General features: G+C 43.4%; 1 protein-coding gene across 1 annotated transcript in view; it reads left to right on the forward strand.

Moving 5' to 3' along the window:
- Positions 1-18386, forward strand: part of LOC109515540 (myosin-7B-like) — a 109525-nt gene that overhangs the window by 15554 nt on the left and 75585 nt on the right. Inside the window, exons 3-7 of the mRNA XM_019869389.1 lie at positions 3892-4035; positions 4143-4299; positions 6156-6183; positions 12652-12745; positions 13204-13296. Of these exons, the coding sequence (XP_019724948.1) occupies positions 3892-4035; positions 4143-4299; positions 6156-6183; positions 12652-12745; positions 13204-13296 (516 nt within the window). The remainder of the gene's footprint in view (positions 1-3891; positions 4036-4142; positions 4300-6155; positions 6184-12651; positions 12746-13203; positions 13297-18386) is intronic.

Below are 18386 nucleotides of genomic sequence, written 5' to 3' on the forward strand. Positions count from 1 at the left end.
CGTGCACGAAAGTTCGTTCAATCTCAGCTGCTCAACATTTTCAGTTATTTGCTGTTGTATCGCCGATTTTCAAAATGCAAATGATCTGTTTACTTTATTTTCAAAGAATAGTTTGTTTTGTTATTGTTTGGTTGGTGTCTTATATGAAACTGCGACATTGCGCAATTTATTGGACAGACTTGTTTAAGATCACACAGCGTAATTTGGGTGGCATTTTATTTCGTATTTTTAAATCTTCTTTTTATTTTTGACTATCTGTAAATTTAGTTTCCTGCTCTTAATTGTGAATGCATACTTGATGGTTTTAAATGCACCTGAAATTAAGTGGTGCTTGACGAGCCTATACAGTATTGCGTTCATGTATGTGACGTCACTGAAGGGCTAAGGTTGAAATGCACGGCCCGCCACTGATGATAATAAATAAACGAAGTAAAGGCGGCACGGTGAGCGACGGGTTACCACATCCGCCTCACAGTCCAGAAGTGCAAGGTTCGATTAACATGCACCAGAGGTTAATTGAACACTCTAAACCAGGGGTGCCCAACCAGTCGACCGTGGTTTGATCCCAAGTCGACCGAGGTGTGTTGGGGGATTTTATTTTATTTATTTATTTTTTTTAATGACATGACAGGCAGTCAGTGTCACCAAACTTAGCGACTTTGACACTATATTTAGTGAGTATTCAGATCGAGCGACTCTTTTTTCAAAAAAAGTGACTAGTAACAATCTAGCGACTTTTTCTGGTGTTATTGGAGACTTTTGGAGTCTGTGCGGTGAAAGCACGTTGTTCTCAATGAGCAGCCGGAGCTGTTGTGGCCCCACCCCCAAATGTAGCCGCTGCTGGCTGATCGCGCCAGGTTTACAATCTGGGCTGGATGTAAATGAAAAACTTTTCTTTGTCTGAAATAAATAAATAAAAAACATCAACAAATAAAAATTACAAAAGAAAAAAAAACATCCCTCCCTTCACAAGTAAATCACACGCACTGATGACATCATTGAGCGACGTTTAAGACAGCCAATAGCTACTTTCCTTACCGATGAGTTAGAAACGCTGCTGGAAGTTGACCGCTGTTAACAGTAGCGAGCAGCGAGCGATTACAGCAGTTCTTTGTAGTGATGGGAATTCCGGCTCCTTTTAGGGAGCCGGTTCTTTTGGCTCGGCTCCCTAAAAAGAGCCGGCTCTTTCGGCTCCCAAATGGCTCCTCAGTTTTTTTGTTGCTTAAATTAGTTTACTCCCAAAAATAATGTAAAATTATGTGTAAAATGAATTACGAATGTAAAAAATATACAGTATATCAAATATTTATTATTTATATGGCTTTATATTCTTCTGAACATACTCAACATGGCGTACAACATGGAGTGCTACAAAAAAATAAATTACAAAGTACAAAAACAAAGACCCATCTCAAAACAAGGTCAACAAAAAGTTCCAATCTCTGATTGTGCATATTTATAAGTGTTTAAATATTTACAGTAAAACAACATAAGTAAGCTTTGATTACCACACAACAAATTATAAATTAAAATTTGATATTGGACATTTTAACCTTGCACAGTCTACACGCTGCCTTTGAACTATCAATTCAGTTGAAATCAGTCCAAATTTCACTGCGTTGCCTATCCATTTTTGCGTGTGCGTGTGCGTGCGTGTGTAACCCTCTCCTTCCTCTTCTACCACGGATCTTGACTAATCACGTGCGGCTTTAACCGAAAGGGGGAAAAAACAGGAGGAAAAAAAAAGTCGGCTCCCATTAGGCGGCTCCCTCTTAGGAGCCGGCTCATGTCGTTCACTTCAAAGAGCCGGCTCCAAGAGCCGGCTCGTTCGCGAACGACACATCACTAGTTCTTTGGCTGGTTCAATGCGGCTCCCCGGCTTTCACACGACAAGTGTTGAAAATGCCTCGGCGTTGGGAATGCCATTCAAACAACGGCGTTAAATACACAGAACGTACTACGTCAGCTAATCATCAATCCCATTACTTGACTGAACACAGAGGGCAACCAATCAGATGACTGAATCACCACTCATGCGCAAACAACGGCGCTAAACGCTAAGATAGTTAGCGAATTACCTCTGATGTGTGCCCAATTCACACTCGACCGGGAGCCAGCGGACTGGTCCCAAGTCGACCGCAAGGGGTGGGAGGAGGAAATGGGGTGGAGAGAAACGCGTTCGTGCGTGCGTGCATTTGAGTGTGTGCGTGTGTGTGTGTGTGTGTGTGTGTGTGTGTGTGTGTGTGTGTGTGTGTGTGTGTGTGTGTGTGTGTGGGCGCGCGCGCGCGCGCGCGCGCACACACACAGACGGGATGCCCATGTGTATGTGGCTCTTTGCAGTAACACAGTAAAAAAAAATCCAGTCTCTGACTGGTTGGCCACCCATGGCTAAGAGGAAACGATCCAAGAAGTACCATTTTCCACCAATGAAGTACCAATGAAGAGCTACTCACCATTTTGCCATTAAAAGTACACACCAGGGGTGAGGATATTTTTAATGCTTTCATGGGATTTGTTAGCGGGGCAAAACAGTAGCTTTTAGATTTATCTTTCTTCACTGATCTCACTGGCCAGCTCAATTAATTGAATTTAGAGCTGCAGGCTAAGGGTAAAGATGTAGTCAACATGATGAATTCAGTGAGCACATTTAAAAGCAAGCTAAAGCTGATGTCCAACCGGCTGCGGCTTGGTAACCTGTGCAACTTCCCTCACAGCAAGCAGAACTACAAGGTCAAGGGAAAGGTTGAGACACAGCTTGACAGTGCACATTATGAGAAGCATGTTCAGAGCATCTCGTCAGAGTTTGAGAGGCGTTTTACTGACTTTACATCCATCGAGCCTATAGTCAGCTATATGTGTTATCCATTTGGTGCAAATATTGGTGACATTGTTGCCAAAGTCAAATCACTTTTCGACTTTGAAAGCCCACTCTTGAGGATGAGATTCTGAGATTGCAAAATGACATTGGGATCAAAGCCAGCCCACTGTGGTAGGAAGTAAATTCCTTTTTTCAAACAGATCTACCTGTTTCGTAGCTGTTTTTTTCTGTTTGGTTCATATTTGGTTCTATGTAGGAAAGCCAAATGGCTTGGCCCTGGGGCTTTTAGTGTAAATTAATGTGTGTGTGTGTGTGTGTGGGGGGGGGGGGTCAGATGTTGACACTGGACTGGTAGAGCTCCGGAGGTTGGCTCCTTGAAAAGTAGCCCTTGGGACAAAAAAGATTGGGCACCCCTGGTATAGATTCTTCTCCTGATGTGTTGTCTCAGCATCTTCTTTGTCAAGGTCTCTCTTTACATTCTCCAAGACCTTTTTGAAGTCTGAAGGGAATGGAGAGGGTTGTTCTGCAATCAGCTCGTTATCTTCTATGTGTGTTCTGATTGAAGATGCACCACAATGAAACACCACAATGAATAATGATGACGTTATTGATTTTTCATAGTTCATTTTCTTGTCGCGAGTCGCTATTTGTTGATGGTCCCTGAGCACTGTCTTCACATCAGCTCTTCATAAGAAGCAATGTGATATTTGTCACGCCGATTACAAGTAGGTCTGTTATTGTATTCTGCTTTTTTGTGCATTAGTGAAATACATCCTCTTCTTTTCCTTTCATGAGTTCAATGAGTTGTCAGTCATTGAGTCTCAAAAAATATTTAAAATGTGACAATAGAAAGGGAAAAAAAAAACAATAAAAATCGGTGAACAAACATGGTGGCGCCGAACACATACCTGTCATTGTTACTGGTATTATCTTCACCTTGTTGAATATTTGAAGATACTGAAAGTGTTGTAGCTTTTTAAAAGGAGGGTTTCTCTGACTAAATTGCAGTTATCAGCATCATGAACACCTTCTCATCACACTTATTCTGTGTGTTATTCTTTGTTGTTTCACAGTTTGTCATCGTTAAGGAGGATGACCTGCAACCCACCAACCCCCCAAAGTTTGATATGATGGAGGACATTGCCATGTTGACGCATCTCAACGAGGGCTCTGTGCTCTTCAACCTCAGGCGCAGATACAGCATGTGGATGATCTATGTATATTTACTACTACAACAACAAAATAATAATAATAGTAGTAATAATAATAATGTAATTATTGTCACCGTGATCATAATCATAGTGTATCTGTTTATCTGTGTCAGACCTACTCTGGCTTGTTCTGTGTGACTGTGAATCCTTACAAATGGCTGCCGGTCTACTCAAACCAAGTGGTGGCGACTTACAAGGGAAGACGCCGCACCGAAGTGCCACCACACATATACGCCATCGCCGACAACGCCTACTGCGACATGCTGCAGAGTGAGTAGATCCCATTTTCACAGCAATCAGTTCTAAGCCTTCTTTGCATCTTCGTGCTCACTACAGTGGACAGCCAGTCAAAAGCTGCTTTCTTCCATAATGCATGAGTCACAGATGTGCCTTTGTCACAACTGGGGCTGAATGATGATGGAAAAAAATCTAATTGTGATCCCTCGCCCTCCCCCCGCCCCCTCAAAATTACAATTGTGATTTGATGTATGCTTGTTTTTTTCCAAGGTCCTTTTCAAACAAAAAACGTTTGTTACAACACACAATATCAGATCTTTTATGCAAGTAAAGGCAAATGGACCATTATCTATGACAATGACAGGTACAAACTTACTAAATACTTTGATGGGCAGTTTGGTCAGCATTCACCACGACGACATAATTCTGCCACACAGGTGTACATGCAGTGTAAACATTATGTACTATATCTTCTTTCTTTAGTCCTCGTGCACTGAATGGCGCATAGAGCCAACCATAGCTACCCAGTCTCTCCATCTGGGTCTATTGTGGGCAAGATGTTGAGCTTGTGCCAGTGTCACATGGCAGGCCCCAAGGCCCAGGGCTATTCCGTCCACCAAGCAAATGCAGGGGGCACCTCTGGGTCGTCTCCAGCCAGCTTGCTGGGGGTTGAAGGCCAAGATGATGCTGGTTGGATGTTCCTGGGGCAGGCGGATGACATGACCATAACATCGCACTCGCCACATTGTTGGGAGGTGGGAGGTTGGCGGCTATTTGGTTCTCTCTCTTAAAGCCTGATTTGTGACGTGCTGGATCCCCGAAATACCTTCAATCCTCCTGAAGGCACTGCAGTCAAAGCCATCAAGCCTAGACGCAAGAGTGTTGTTCAGTGGCCAGGTTTTGGAGCCGTAAAGGAGGACTGAGATGACTGAGGCATTGTAGACTCTGAGCTTTGTTGCCACAGTCGTTCTCTACAAGGACTGCATGACTGAGGCTGCTAGGGCACAGCGACTGTCAACATCTGTTTTGAGGTCTCCATTTTGGGTCACTGCCGAGCCGAGGTATTTAAAGGTCGCCAACATGCATCAATTCTGACAGAATTATATACTATATACTATAATGGAAATCAGTGCGGCCTGGTGCTCGACTGGTGAGCATGTCGGTCTCACAGTACAGAGGTGCAGGGTTTGATTCCGGCTCCAGCCTTCCTCTGTGGAATTTGCTTTTTGGCATGTTGAAAATCCTTCCCAAGATCGACTGAATGAGTTGAATGTATTGAATTTCAGAAAAAAATCATGCCTGCAACCCTTGTGACGATAATTTTCTCTAAAAAGGTGCTGACCATAAAATAAAATACCTGGAACTCAACAATACTGATAACAAAATTGAAGAAAATACAACTTGGAACTCCGGGATGGGGGTGCGGTGGGAGAGGGGGTTATCCTGTAACATTTTCTGACTGATTCAAACCGTTCCAACTTTAACTTGTTCAGCTTCTTATGTGTCAGCGTCCACAATGGACCAGCCCATTGTCTTCACTGACCGGTTAAATTTACATCGGTACTCAAGCATATGGAAGAAAATAAACTGAACAGTACTGTACAGTTGTACACTGTTGTGGGAGATGCCTGATTTTTTACTCACGCAAAGGGAAGAAAATAGCTTATGAATAGCTCTTTTCTGGAGTGACTGAGGTGAAACTTGTTCTCATGCATGTGTAGAGAAGAAAATAAATTTTGAATAGCTGTCCATTGCAGTGTCTGATATGCACAAACTCCTAATTTCCCCATGCTTCACAGAGTCATGAGCAAAGCTCCCAGAGCGAGGCTCAATATTCATAAATAAAAGGCTCGAAGAACTGAACTTCACACATTCCGCTTTTTCCACAGATCGTGAGAATCAGTCGATGCTCATCACGTAAGTCCTCACTCACCTCCTTTTAAAGTCAACCGTGGTGTACTTACAAGGCAAGGCAAGGCTAGTTTATTTGTGTAGCACGTTTCATGAACAAGACAATTCGAAGTGCTTTATATGAAACATTAAAAGCATGACAGAAAAAGAAACAAAATATTAAGAGATGACAAAAATCACAATAAAATAATTTAAAATAATTAGATTAAAATGGTCAAAACCAAGTATCAGAGTAGATAAATTAAAAGATAGCATGCAAATGAGGATTAAAACAACAGAATGAAAGTACAAATAAAACCGCAAAGTAGTTGGAACGTTTGTACATCCGGTGAGATTTAACTATTGCAAGATTAAATCGATTAATGTAGGCTTACCATTTTCGTCTTTCGCTTACCGGTAGTTTTTCTCTGCGTGGCTCGAGAACGGAAAGTCAAAAATCTATGCTCTTTCTTACGCCCTCTCTCCAACACTGTCCGGGCGATGCACACTGCTCGAGAGCGGCGACGATGCCAGCTGCTCCGTGATAAAGCTTCAAAATTCATCATTTTAGAAATGCATTTTCAATCCTCTCGGGCAGGGGTCCCCAACCGCCGGGGCTGGTGCACAGAAAGAATAAATAACTTACATTCCTTCTGTTTTATTCATTTCGGAATCTGAAAGATGTTTTATTTTGAAAAATTACCGGATTCTCTGTTATATCAGTCTACAGTATGTCACTCGTGACGCAGGTGAATGCGCGCTTTTCATTCACGTGATAGGTTAACACTAAAATGAAACCCAAGAGCTAGCAAAATGAATAAAAAGCAAACATCTTTGAAACGTTTTTACGGGATGGGGAAAAGGCCCAGCCAGGAGACAGAAGAGGAGCCTACAACTTTCAGGAAAGAGAAGGGTACATTTAATAGACAGCATCAGTAGTCCTATTTCAAATACGGTTTTATCTCAACGGGAGATTCACATGCACCAAGCCTACTCTGCATAATAAGCTGCGATGGTGAGTCGTATTTTTCATGCACTTTTTATTTGCTGCCTATCTTATTTTGAAGGCAGGTTTAAACATTACCATAGCAACCAGAGAATTTTGCGGTCAGATGGAATGTTCCTCATGTCATGATTCCTGTTTATTATTATGTTTCGAAAATACCACATTTTTCATGCAGGTCTTATCATATTATATTGTTGTATCTATCCGGCCTTATATTGTATAGAATATATTGTCTGACAAGAAACCGATCTGTGGGGCAAAAAAAGGTTGGGGACCTCTGCTCTAGGGTCCAGATAAAACATGTTATTTTCATAATGTGACTGCCCCCCCGCCAAAAAAAAAAAAAAAAAAATCTAAATTTCACTCACTTTTTAGTAAAATTGCTGTTTGCACCCTCTGAGTTAGCAATGTGCCAGATTTTTTTTTTTAAAGATCATACATATAAAGGGTCAGGCAAAATGATCTGACACATTTGTAGATGAAATAAAAGGCAAATAAAGCAACAAAAAGTGTTTTTAATTTTGAAAAGTACATATTCTGTTTCATTATGTTTTAAAAATTAAGCGGAGTTCTGGTGGTGTGAGGTCGGCTGGTTGATTTTTGTTTCAATGCAGCTCCAGTAGCTCTGAAGTTGGTAACCCATAACAAGATCGTGTTTCGAGCTGGTACGGGATCATATCTACCATGATTGAAGTGCAAACGGCATGTTCGTTGTGTTGCAAACACTTGTTTGTTCTGATACTTTATTTGCCTTTTACAGAATTTAAACTACAAATGGGTCAGATCATTTTGCATGACTGTGTGTGTGTGTGTGTGTGTGTGTGTGTGTGTATATATATATATACACACACACATATATAATATATATATTTATTTATTTATATAGATAGATAGATAGATAGATAGATAGATAAAAATTAAATTTCCTCGGGTGGTGTCCGTCCCACATTCAGCTCGGGAAGCTTGTGGGTTCTGCGCAGTACCCTTGCTGTTCCCAGCACTGCGCTTTTCTGGACTGAGATTTCTGATGTTGTTCCCAGGATCTGTTGCAACCACTCATCCAGTTTGGGGGTCACTGCCCCAAGTGTTCCGACCACTACAGGCACTACCGTCACATTTACCTTCCAGGCCCTCTCCAGCTCCTCTCTGAGCCCTTGGTATTTCTCCAGTTTCTCGTGTTCCTTCTTTCTGATGTTTCCATCACTTGGGATCGCTACATCCACTACAACAGCTTTCCTCTTCCTTTTAACTATGATCACGATATCTGGTTGGTTCGCCATTACCATCTTGTCAGTCTGTATCTGGAACTTCCACAGGATCTTCGCTCGGTCATTCTCCACCACCTTTGGAGGTGTTTCCCATTTTGAACTTGGGGTTTCCACTCCACACTCACGCACAGATGTTTCGGTAGACTATGCCAGCCACCTGGTTATGGTGTGCCATGTAAGCTTTCCCTGCCAGCATTTTACACCCAGTGCAGTTATGTGTTGGATTGTCTCAGGTGCCTCTTTGCACAACCTACACCTTGGGTCTTATCTGGTGTGGTATATTTGGGCCTCAATGGCTCTGGTGCTCAGGGCCTGCTCCTGAGCAGCCAGGATGAGTGCCTCTGTGCTGACCTTGAGGCCAGCCCTCTCTAGCCTCTGATAGGACTTCTTGAGATCAGCCACTTCAGTTATGGTCCGGTGGTACATCCCGTGTAAGGGCTTGTCCTCCCATGATGGTCCCTCTTCCAGCACCTCATCCTCTTTTCCCCATTGTCTGAGCCATTCTCTGAGTACATCATCCGTTGGAGCCTTCTCCTTGATTTATTCATGGAGCTTGGATGCTTCATCCTGGACAGTGGCTCTCACACTCACTAGTCCCCGGCCTCCTTCCTTAACCCTACATGCATGGTGACGAGCTTTCGGGTATTAACATCCGTGGTCTGAATCTCTTCCTTTGGCAACCTTATTATTCCTGCAGGGTATCCGATACACTGGCAGGGCATAGCTGTTGATTGGCCGCGTCTTGTTCTTGCCATTGAGCTGGCTTCTTGGGACTTGCCTCATCCGCTGGAGGGATTTGGCCGTAACCGCTTTCCTTGTTGCCAGTTCGAGGTTGCCATTGACTTGTGGTATACCGAGGTACTTGGAGCGCTCCTCAATGTCTGCTATTGTTCCTTCAGAGCAGTGGTGCCCAAACTTTTTCCTGTGAGGGCCACATAACTTTTCACTTCTCTGATGGGGGGGGGGCGGTTTTTAACAGAAAAAGTGTGACTGCAAGAGCACCTAAACATAAAAAAAATGTGTTTTCCAGAAACCCACACAAAATCAAATAACCTTTTCTGGATTTTTCATTGAACAAAAGTCAAGAAATAAATAAGACTATTCATGAAATGAATAATAAATAAATAACTCTCACCGGGTTCCTCACAGAAGAAAAGCCAATTACACCATTTACGAAATAAATAATTTTGCTCTGATGAAGTTTATGCATGACACCAGAACCTTGAAGACAGAATCCCAAGTCAATACTTTGCAGCACAGTGCATGCTTGCTGGTGTATTAGGCAGTGAATTTGAAACCCCGTTCTTCCATCTCTCGGTTCATGCGTCTTATTAGAACCCCAAGACGCGCCCACCATACTTGAAGCCCCGTCACTTGTGTTGCTGGCCAGCTTTGACCAGCCCAGGTCAAACTCTTCCCTAGTTTGGTGCATTTTGCCGAAAATATTCTCCCCCGTCATCGTTCCTTTGAGACTTTGGAGGGCTGCCAGCTCCTCGCACATCTCAAAGTTTGCGCTAATTCCACAAATAAAAATTGCGCTGTGCCCTGCATGTCAGTGATCTCATCCAGTGCGAATGAAAATAATTCAAATTCTTTCGTCTTCTGCTGCAGCTGAGCATGTCCATTACCTGCGATTTCATCAATCTGGTCATTGTACTCGCTGATCGACTTGCGGCATTAAAGATGTCTTGATTCTCGGGACACACCTCGTGCACGACAGCATTCATGCATTTCTTGCCAAACTTTCCATCAGTAAAAGGTTTACCGCTGCTTGCTGTCAGTTGAGCAACCCGAAAACTAGCCCAAACAGATGGCTGGTTCAGCTGAGCAGTTTGTCTGCTCGCATTTAGCCATCGTACCTGTCTTTGTGACGGAATTCATGGTGTCTCCGCAGATTGTATTGTTTGAATATCACCACCGCCTCCTGACAGATGAGACAGCCTTTTCTTTGCCTTGAACAAAAAATAAATAAATAAATCGTTTCTCCACTTTGGGTTAAATACCCTGCATTCCAAATCCTTTTTTTTTTCTGACCTAACCTTTTTGCCATGATTACATTATCTTTGAGAGGGGCGGGGTCAGGATTTTTTTCTGGGGTTGCCAGATAACGAACGTCACAGACCGCAGAAAGATGGAACAAATGTCACGTTATATGTGTTTATAAAATAGTTACTAGCTAATAGTTAATCATGAAAGTAGTTCAGAACTAAGGAACACTTTTGTGCAAAAGCCCAACTCTATGATCAAATACAAATACACATAGATGAAAAATAAATCAAAATACTCTCTGGTAATGTTCAGGGGGGCCGGACCAAATGTGGAGGCGGGCCGGATTCGGCCCGCGGGCCATTACTTTGGGAATTGCTACTTCAAGAAGAGAGACCCCTTCAGTGTGGACTACCTTGCCTTTCTTAGTCACCGTCCGACTGTATTTCTCAAGCCCGAATGTTATCTCGATGTCACTGCTGTAGATCCTGGTTGTGTGGATTAGGGAGTCTATGTCCCTTTCGCTCTTAGCAGACAGCTTTATGTCATCCATGTTGAGGAGGTGGCTGATCGTAGCTCCATTTCTGAGGCGGTATCCATAGCCAGTCTTGGCGATTACTTGGCTTAGGGGGTTCAGTCCCATGCAGAACAGCAGTGGGGAGAGCGCATCACCTTGGAATATACCCCATTTGATGGACACTTGGGTAAGTGGCTTGCCATTGGCTTCAAGTGTGGTTTTCCACATCCTCATCGAGGTCGCAACGAAGGCTCTTAGGGTCCTGTTCACCTTATACAACTCCAAGCATTCAGTGATCCATGTGTGTCATCGAGTCATTGGCTTTCTTGGAATCAATCCAGGCTGCACACAGGTTGGTATTTCGGGACCTGCAGTCTTGTGCGACTTTTCTGTCAACCAGGTGCTGATGTTTGGCTCCTCTGTTATCTCTACCTTCTGTGCTTCGCTCATGTATTGATCCATGTGTCCACTTATCTTCGCTGCAATGGTGCCTGACATGAGCTTCCATATTGTGACAGGTTATTGGCTGATAGTTGAATGGGACTGCACCCTTTGAGGGATCCTTCATGATCAGGATCGTTATGTTTCATTTATCTTTACAAACGGTAATGTTGCACTGAAAGCCTACAAAAGACAGAAGCTGTTACACTTTTAATAATATATAATTATTATAATTAATTATTATAATAATTACAATTAATTAATTATATTTCAAAATAATTCATTCAAAGTAAATTATCCCTGTGCTGCATTGCAGACTTTTGGCAATGAATTGGGATGATTTTCTTTTTATTTATTTACTTTTGAATGTTTCAACAGTGTCTTCTGTTAGCTGCCACTTTTTATAGGGAAGCTGTCCAATTGACAATCGACAATAGCAAACATCTAATTGTTATTGTATTAATTCTTCTATCACCAAGAGAAAAGCATGTCGAATGAATCTCCGGAAAAAACTCACAGTATATTGACGCAAAGACGACTTTGTGTATATTGAGCCGACGAGCATAGATGTTGTAGAATGATCTTATATTCTACTACCAAGCCGACAAGCAGTCGAAGTCGAAATAAACGTGACCACGGGCATTCTCAACAAATTTCATGAATATATTTGGTACCTGGGTCGGGGACGGAAAACCTGTGGGTTAACAACAAAATGGCTACCCACATCGTTAGAAAAACAAAAGGAAACTAGAAGAACTAACGACACTTTTTCCATAGGAAACACAACACAGACAATGTGAATGACAAACAGTTTGAACAAAATAATTTAGCTCGTCAAGTGGATATAATTTCTCCCGGCGATGATTTTTGTACTGATGGAGTCTGGACTGCAAAGTGTGTGTGAAGTCTCAGGTTGACATATGGAAGACTATCGACGTGAATGACGCCCCGACATACAACGCACACAAATAACCCAAATGCTGGATATAAATAAAACATTTTGGATACATTTCACAACCCTGCAGTTGAGTCCACAAAATATCCCATTTTTTTTATTGAGGGGTTTTGACCTAGATGAAGAATAACCCAAAATAGGGTTAACGTTTCATCACCCTGCAGTTGGATAGATAAAACAACTCTCTCATTTTTTTAGTGTGTAGCAAACTCGTATGCGTTGAAAATGTTGCAATGAAAAAAAATTGGTGGTATCATCATGAAGATTTGATTTCGTTCAGTGTTCATGTTGTTGTTTCTCTGTTTTGGTTTGCTGTGATTAGCGGCGAGTCAGGTGCGGGAAAAACGGTCAACACAAAGCGAGTGATCCAGTACTTCGCTATCACCGCTGCTCTTGGAGAAACAATGAAGAAAGGAGTATGTTGCCTTCTACTCACTCCAAAATGTTTGATGAGCGTGTGATACACGTGTTCGACTTGTTAGTGTGTCAGCCTCACAGTACAGATGTGCAGGGTTCGATTCCGGCTCGGGCCTTTGTGTGTGGCGTTTGCATGTTCTCCCCATGCCTGTGTGAGTTTTCTCCGGGTACTCCAGTTTCCTCCCATATTCTAAAATCATGCGTGGCAGGTTAATGGAGCACTCTCAATTGTCCCAAGGTGTGACTGTGAGCGCGGATGGTTGTTTGTCTACTGCCCGAAGACAGCTGGCAGAGGCTCCAGCATGTCCCGCGGCCCTTGTGAAGATAAGCGGATCAGAGAATGGATGGATGGATTTAGCATGTGACGCTTGTTACAGTGTGGTAACGTTACACGCTAGTTTTGCTTTGGATGCTATATATCTCACTGTTAGCACCACATCTGTTTGTGTGTTCTCAGGGATCATTGGAGGACCAGATCATTGAAGCGAATCCTGCCATGGAGTCCTTTGGAAATGCCAAAACCATCCGCAACGACAACTCCTCACGCTTTGTGAGTACAACCGCCGCCAGTGATGAGAAACTTCACATTATTATGACCACTGTTGAAAAATAGATAGCTTTTGCAAAGACCTAGCTCCCTTGTGCAGTATGCCTTTGAAAGTTACAGCCACCATATCAATGCCACACTTGGAAAAACAACCAAGGCTAATATCTGTCACAGAAGAGTGTCAAACCAACACATTAAGCACTCATTTACAATTGCAATAATTCAAAATAAAATGGCAAAAAACAATCATCATCTTGCAAGACTTATTAGCTGTGCTGAGTTAAGCCCAATTTTAGTAGTGGAATTTTGGTCACTGAGCTCAGAAAAGCCTTGCATTATTTTTCAATGAACACCACATAGTTTACCTTGGATTAGACAAAACTGCAAGTGATGATTTTTGAGGGACTCAAATAATTGGAGACAAATAACAACTTGGCCTCATGTTTGTGCCTTTTTTTTAACCTAATAATCGCAAAGTGTTTTTTTCATAGTTGTTTCCAAAACTTTGAGACAATGTACCCATTTTACATTAGAAAAATTGCACGACACAACATCAACAAGAATTTCATTTTATCTGTGAACATAGAAGAATTAATGATCCTTAACATAATGATGTACTTTTTATGAACTCGCTATTAACTTACTGGTCATGTTTAATTTAAGCTGATATACTTGCAGAAAGACCGTTTTTTTGTATGCAGTGTTGCCACAATTAACTTGAGGAAACAAATGAATTAGTTTACTTATGACTTCATTTTAAAAGTAACCTCGTAAATTCACTGATTACTTGATTTAAAGTTATTTTATGAGTTACATTCAATAGTTGCGGTCTCAACATAAAAATGTCAATTTTGCATGTACTTTGTTATAAGTGCATTTTTTGGAGGATTGATTAATAGTTTTTATGGAAGATAAAAATAAAAACATTAAATATTCAACAATATTGCTTGACTAAAATTAAATTAAAAACGTGTTTTTATTTTTAAAAAACAGCATTTCTTGAGTTCACTTATTGTACAGTTAATTGGCTACTTCTTTTTTGACCTGACATTTAGCGGTTCTTACAGTATGGAAAACATTTGTAATGTACATTGTATAAATTGGTGATATTAGGCCAGTTGTTCACAGTATGAAAGTAGATTGGAATGAAAACATGGAGCAGAAACTGACTAGGCAAGCTGAAGCATCCCATTGCTGCCTCAATGGATGGAGGGGGAGGAGGGGAGGGGTCCCGGGTGGTGGGTCCCATCCCTTACTCAGCAACCAACATTTTCGTTGTTTAAATTTGGTTGGAAGTTATTCAATGAAAAAAAAGCCTTAAAGGCTCAGACAAGAGTTGGGACCTGAGAGAGACTCTGAATTACAATGAGCAGAATGCAAATTTTTATATAGTCTTCTGGGAAAGTCCCTGCCCCCTAAATTGGTCAGGAATTGTGATGAGCTAATTTCCGAGCAATGAACTAGTCAAGTCAAGTCAGAATCAGAATCAGAATCGCCTTTATTGTCATTGTATTGCATACAACAAAATTTGGGTGCATATCGTATAAAAAAATAAAATAACGGTTTAATAAATACAAACAACAACACACAACAACAGCAACAGTAGTGGTAGTATGGAACTGAGGCTTATATTGCACACAGGACGCATATTGCACATGAAATGGCTGAGATATTGCTCATTATTGCACATAGTGAGGTAAGTGAGTTTAGGTTTAAAATGCAGGAGCTTTGATTATTTTCTATGGTTATTTATTGCAGTAATGGCTCTCGGAAAAAAAAAACTGTCCCTGAATCTGCTTGTCTGGGTTTTGTGTGATCTGTAACGCCAGCCCGAGGGTAACATGACAAACAGGTGGTTGCTGGGGTGGGATGCATCCTTGATGATGTTGGCAGCTCTGCTGAGGTAACGTGAACTGGCAATGTCCTCCAGTCTGGGCAGAGAGCAGCCAGTGACCTTCTGGGCCAGATTTATCACCCTCTGCAGCACTCTCCTGTCTGCTGCTGAGCACCTCGCATACCACACTGTAATGCAGTACACCAGGGTGCTCTCGATGGTAGCTCTGTAGAACATCACCAGCAGCTTCTCCTCCAGGTTGTTCCTCCTGAGCACTCTCAGAAAGTGGAGTCGCTACTGGGCTTTCCTCACCACCGCTGTGGTGTTGGCTGTCCAGGAGAGGTCCGCAGAGAGCTGCACACCCAGGAACCTGGTGGAGCTCACCTTTTCCACGCAGTCCCCATGAATGTAGACTGGCGGTGGGTCTGCTCCTCCCTTCCTGAAGTCCAGATCATCTCTTTTGTTTTTGTGGTGTTCAGTGGCAGGTTGTTTGCTGAGCACCACGCTGTCAGTCGGTTGACCTCGTCTCTGTAGTCAGACTCATTCCCCCCTGAGATGAGTCCGACCACGGTCATATCATCCGCAAACTTAATTATGCTGTTTGAGAGATGGGTCGGAGAGCAGTCAAATGTGTAGAGCGTGAACAATAGAGGGCTCAATACACATCCTTGAGGAGAACTGGTGCTGAGTGTGATGGTGGAGGAGAAGTGGGGGCCAAGTTTGACGGAGTGTGGGCGATCCGTGAGGAAATTTTTAATCCACTGGCAGATGGAGGTGGAGATGCCCAAGTGAATCAGTTTTTGGACCAGAATCTCCGGGATGATGTGGTTGAAGGCTGAGCTGAAGTCCAGGAAGAGCATCCTCACGTAGTTTCCCGCGTGCCGCAGGTGACTCAGCGCGGTGTGGAGTGCTATGGTTATAGCATCCTCGGTGGACCGGTTTGCCCTGTAGGCAAACTGGTAAGGGTGCAGAGTGGGAGGCAGGCAGGCTCTGATGTGCTGTGAGACCAGTCTTTCAAAACATTTCATGACCACAGGCGTAAGTGCAACAGGCCTGTAGTCATTGATACTGTCAGCTGCTGATTTTTTTGGGACGGGGATGATGGTGGAGGCTATGAGGCAGGATGGGATGATGGCCTGTGACAGAGACTGGTTGAAAATCCTGGTGAAAACTCCAGCCAGTTGGTCCGCACATGCCCTTAGTACCTTACCAGGTACGCCATCCGGGCCAGCCGCCTTCCTGGGGTCCACAGACTTTAGCACACGTCTCACTTCGTGCTCCTGAAGTGTCAGTGTGGAAGTGCTGGGGGTGGTGTGTGTGGAGTGACTGCTGGGGTTCTGGCTGCTTCAAAGTGGGCAAAGAAGTGGTGAAGTTCCTCTGCCAGCGAGGCATCAGTCCTAGCATTCACCGCGTTGCTGCTTCTGTAATTCGTGATGTGATTTATTCCCCGCCACATCTTCCTGGGGTCATTCACGGCGAAGTGGAACTATATTTTCCTCTTATAGGCCGCCTTGGCCTCCCTAATGCCTCTTTTCAGGGCTGACCTGGCCGCGCTGTACAGGGCCCTGTCCCCTGACCTGAAGGCGGTGTTGCGTTTTTTTAGTTGAGACTGGACTTCTGTGTTCATCCAGGGTTTCTGGTTTGGAAAAACCCTGATCCTTTTGTTGACGGTGACAGTGTCAACACAGTTTTTGATGTAGGAGAGTACGGTGTCAGTGTACTCCTGCAGGTTGTGGTTGAAGAATAAATTCCATTCAGTCCTTGAGAAGCAGTCCTGTAGCTGAGAGAGGGCTCCCTCAGGCCAAGTTTTTATTGTTTTTGTCTGTGGTTTCGTCTTCCTCAGCAGGGGAGTGTAAGTGGGGGTGAGGGAGAGGCAGAGATGGTCAGGTAGCATGATGGGGGAGGGGATGATCCAGCAAGATGGGGGAGGGGAGTGACTCTATAAGCCTGTTTAATGTTGGAAGAAACATGGGACAAAGTATTGTCACCTCTTGTGGCGGACTTCACGTATTGGACGAATTTAGGAAGCACAGTCTTTAAACACGCTTGGTTGAAATCGCCGGCGATAATACAGACGCCATCCGGGTGAGCAAGCTGCAGTTTGTTTATACAGGCGAGCAAGAAGCTAAGGGCTGTGCCAACGTTAGCATCAGGTGGGATATAAACAGCTATCACAACAACAACCGTGAACTCCCTTGGGAGATAAAATGGTCTGCACAAGACTGCCAGAACCTCTAAGTCAGGAGAGCAGTGCGTATCGATGATCCTGTTGTTATTACACCACTCATTGTGCACGTAAACACGTCCCCCACCTCTACTCTTGCCCGAGTCGCTGTTTCTGTCCTGCCGGTGAAGCGTACGGCCTGCTAGCTCGACTGCAGCTTCGGGGATCAGCGGGTGAAGCCACAACTCCGTAGTGAAAATAACGCTGCAGTTCCGCACAAAGCTGTTTGTCGCCAACTATAATTCCAATTCGTCGATTTTGTGAGTGATGGATGTGGCGTTGGAAAGGAAGAGACTCAGTAATGCTGGCCTGTGAGGTTGTTTCCGTAGCCTAGCATCAGAGCCCGACCGGCAGCCTCGCTTTTGCTTCCTTTCTCTCCGCCGCCTTCTCCGCTTCCTAGACGGGCTGGTAATCCACGAACAGCCTGGTGGTCTCGCTATGTCTTCTGGGATGTTGAATTTGTGATGGAAACCGCCGGTAATGGTCAGATAACGGCCAGATTGGACGTCAGACCGAGGTCAATAAGTTCCTGACGACTATAGGTAAGAGCGGTTGTGCAAAACTCAAAAAAATAACCACGAAATAAATATATAAAATAAGCACAGAACTGGAGAGCAAAGAGCTGCTGCACCCGTGCGCGCCGCCATCTTGAATCGTTGAATCGGTCAAGTCAAGTCCAACTTCATTGTCAAATGTGCTGTATGAGTATAGATGAAATTTCCTCCCTCTTAAACAAACAGACAACAGACAACAAGAGGAGCGGCTGCGGGTGCCCGCGCCCTCATCAAAAGAACACTTAACATAATGACAAAATAATACAACACAACACATAAAGCAGACAACAGACAGTCGTTGCCATCTTAACCACTTTTCCTCCATTCACTTTGTTGTTTGAAACAATAGTAGATGACAGAGGAGCGAATCAAAGTGTCCTTTTCACCAGTGGATCAAAGGCGTCATGCTGGAATATGCACATGTCTGCTACAAGCTAAGCTTGAAAGCAACAAGAAGCTGTAGCATCCATTAACGAAAAAG

This window comes from Hippocampus comes, unplaced genomic scaffold (assembly GCF_001891065.2).
Source record: "Hippocampus comes isolate QL1 unplaced genomic scaffold, H_comes_QL1_v1.1 scaffold468, whole genome shotgun sequence".
Classification (NCBI taxonomy): Eukaryota; Metazoa; Chordata; class Actinopteri; order Syngnathiformes; family Syngnathidae; genus Hippocampus; species Hippocampus comes.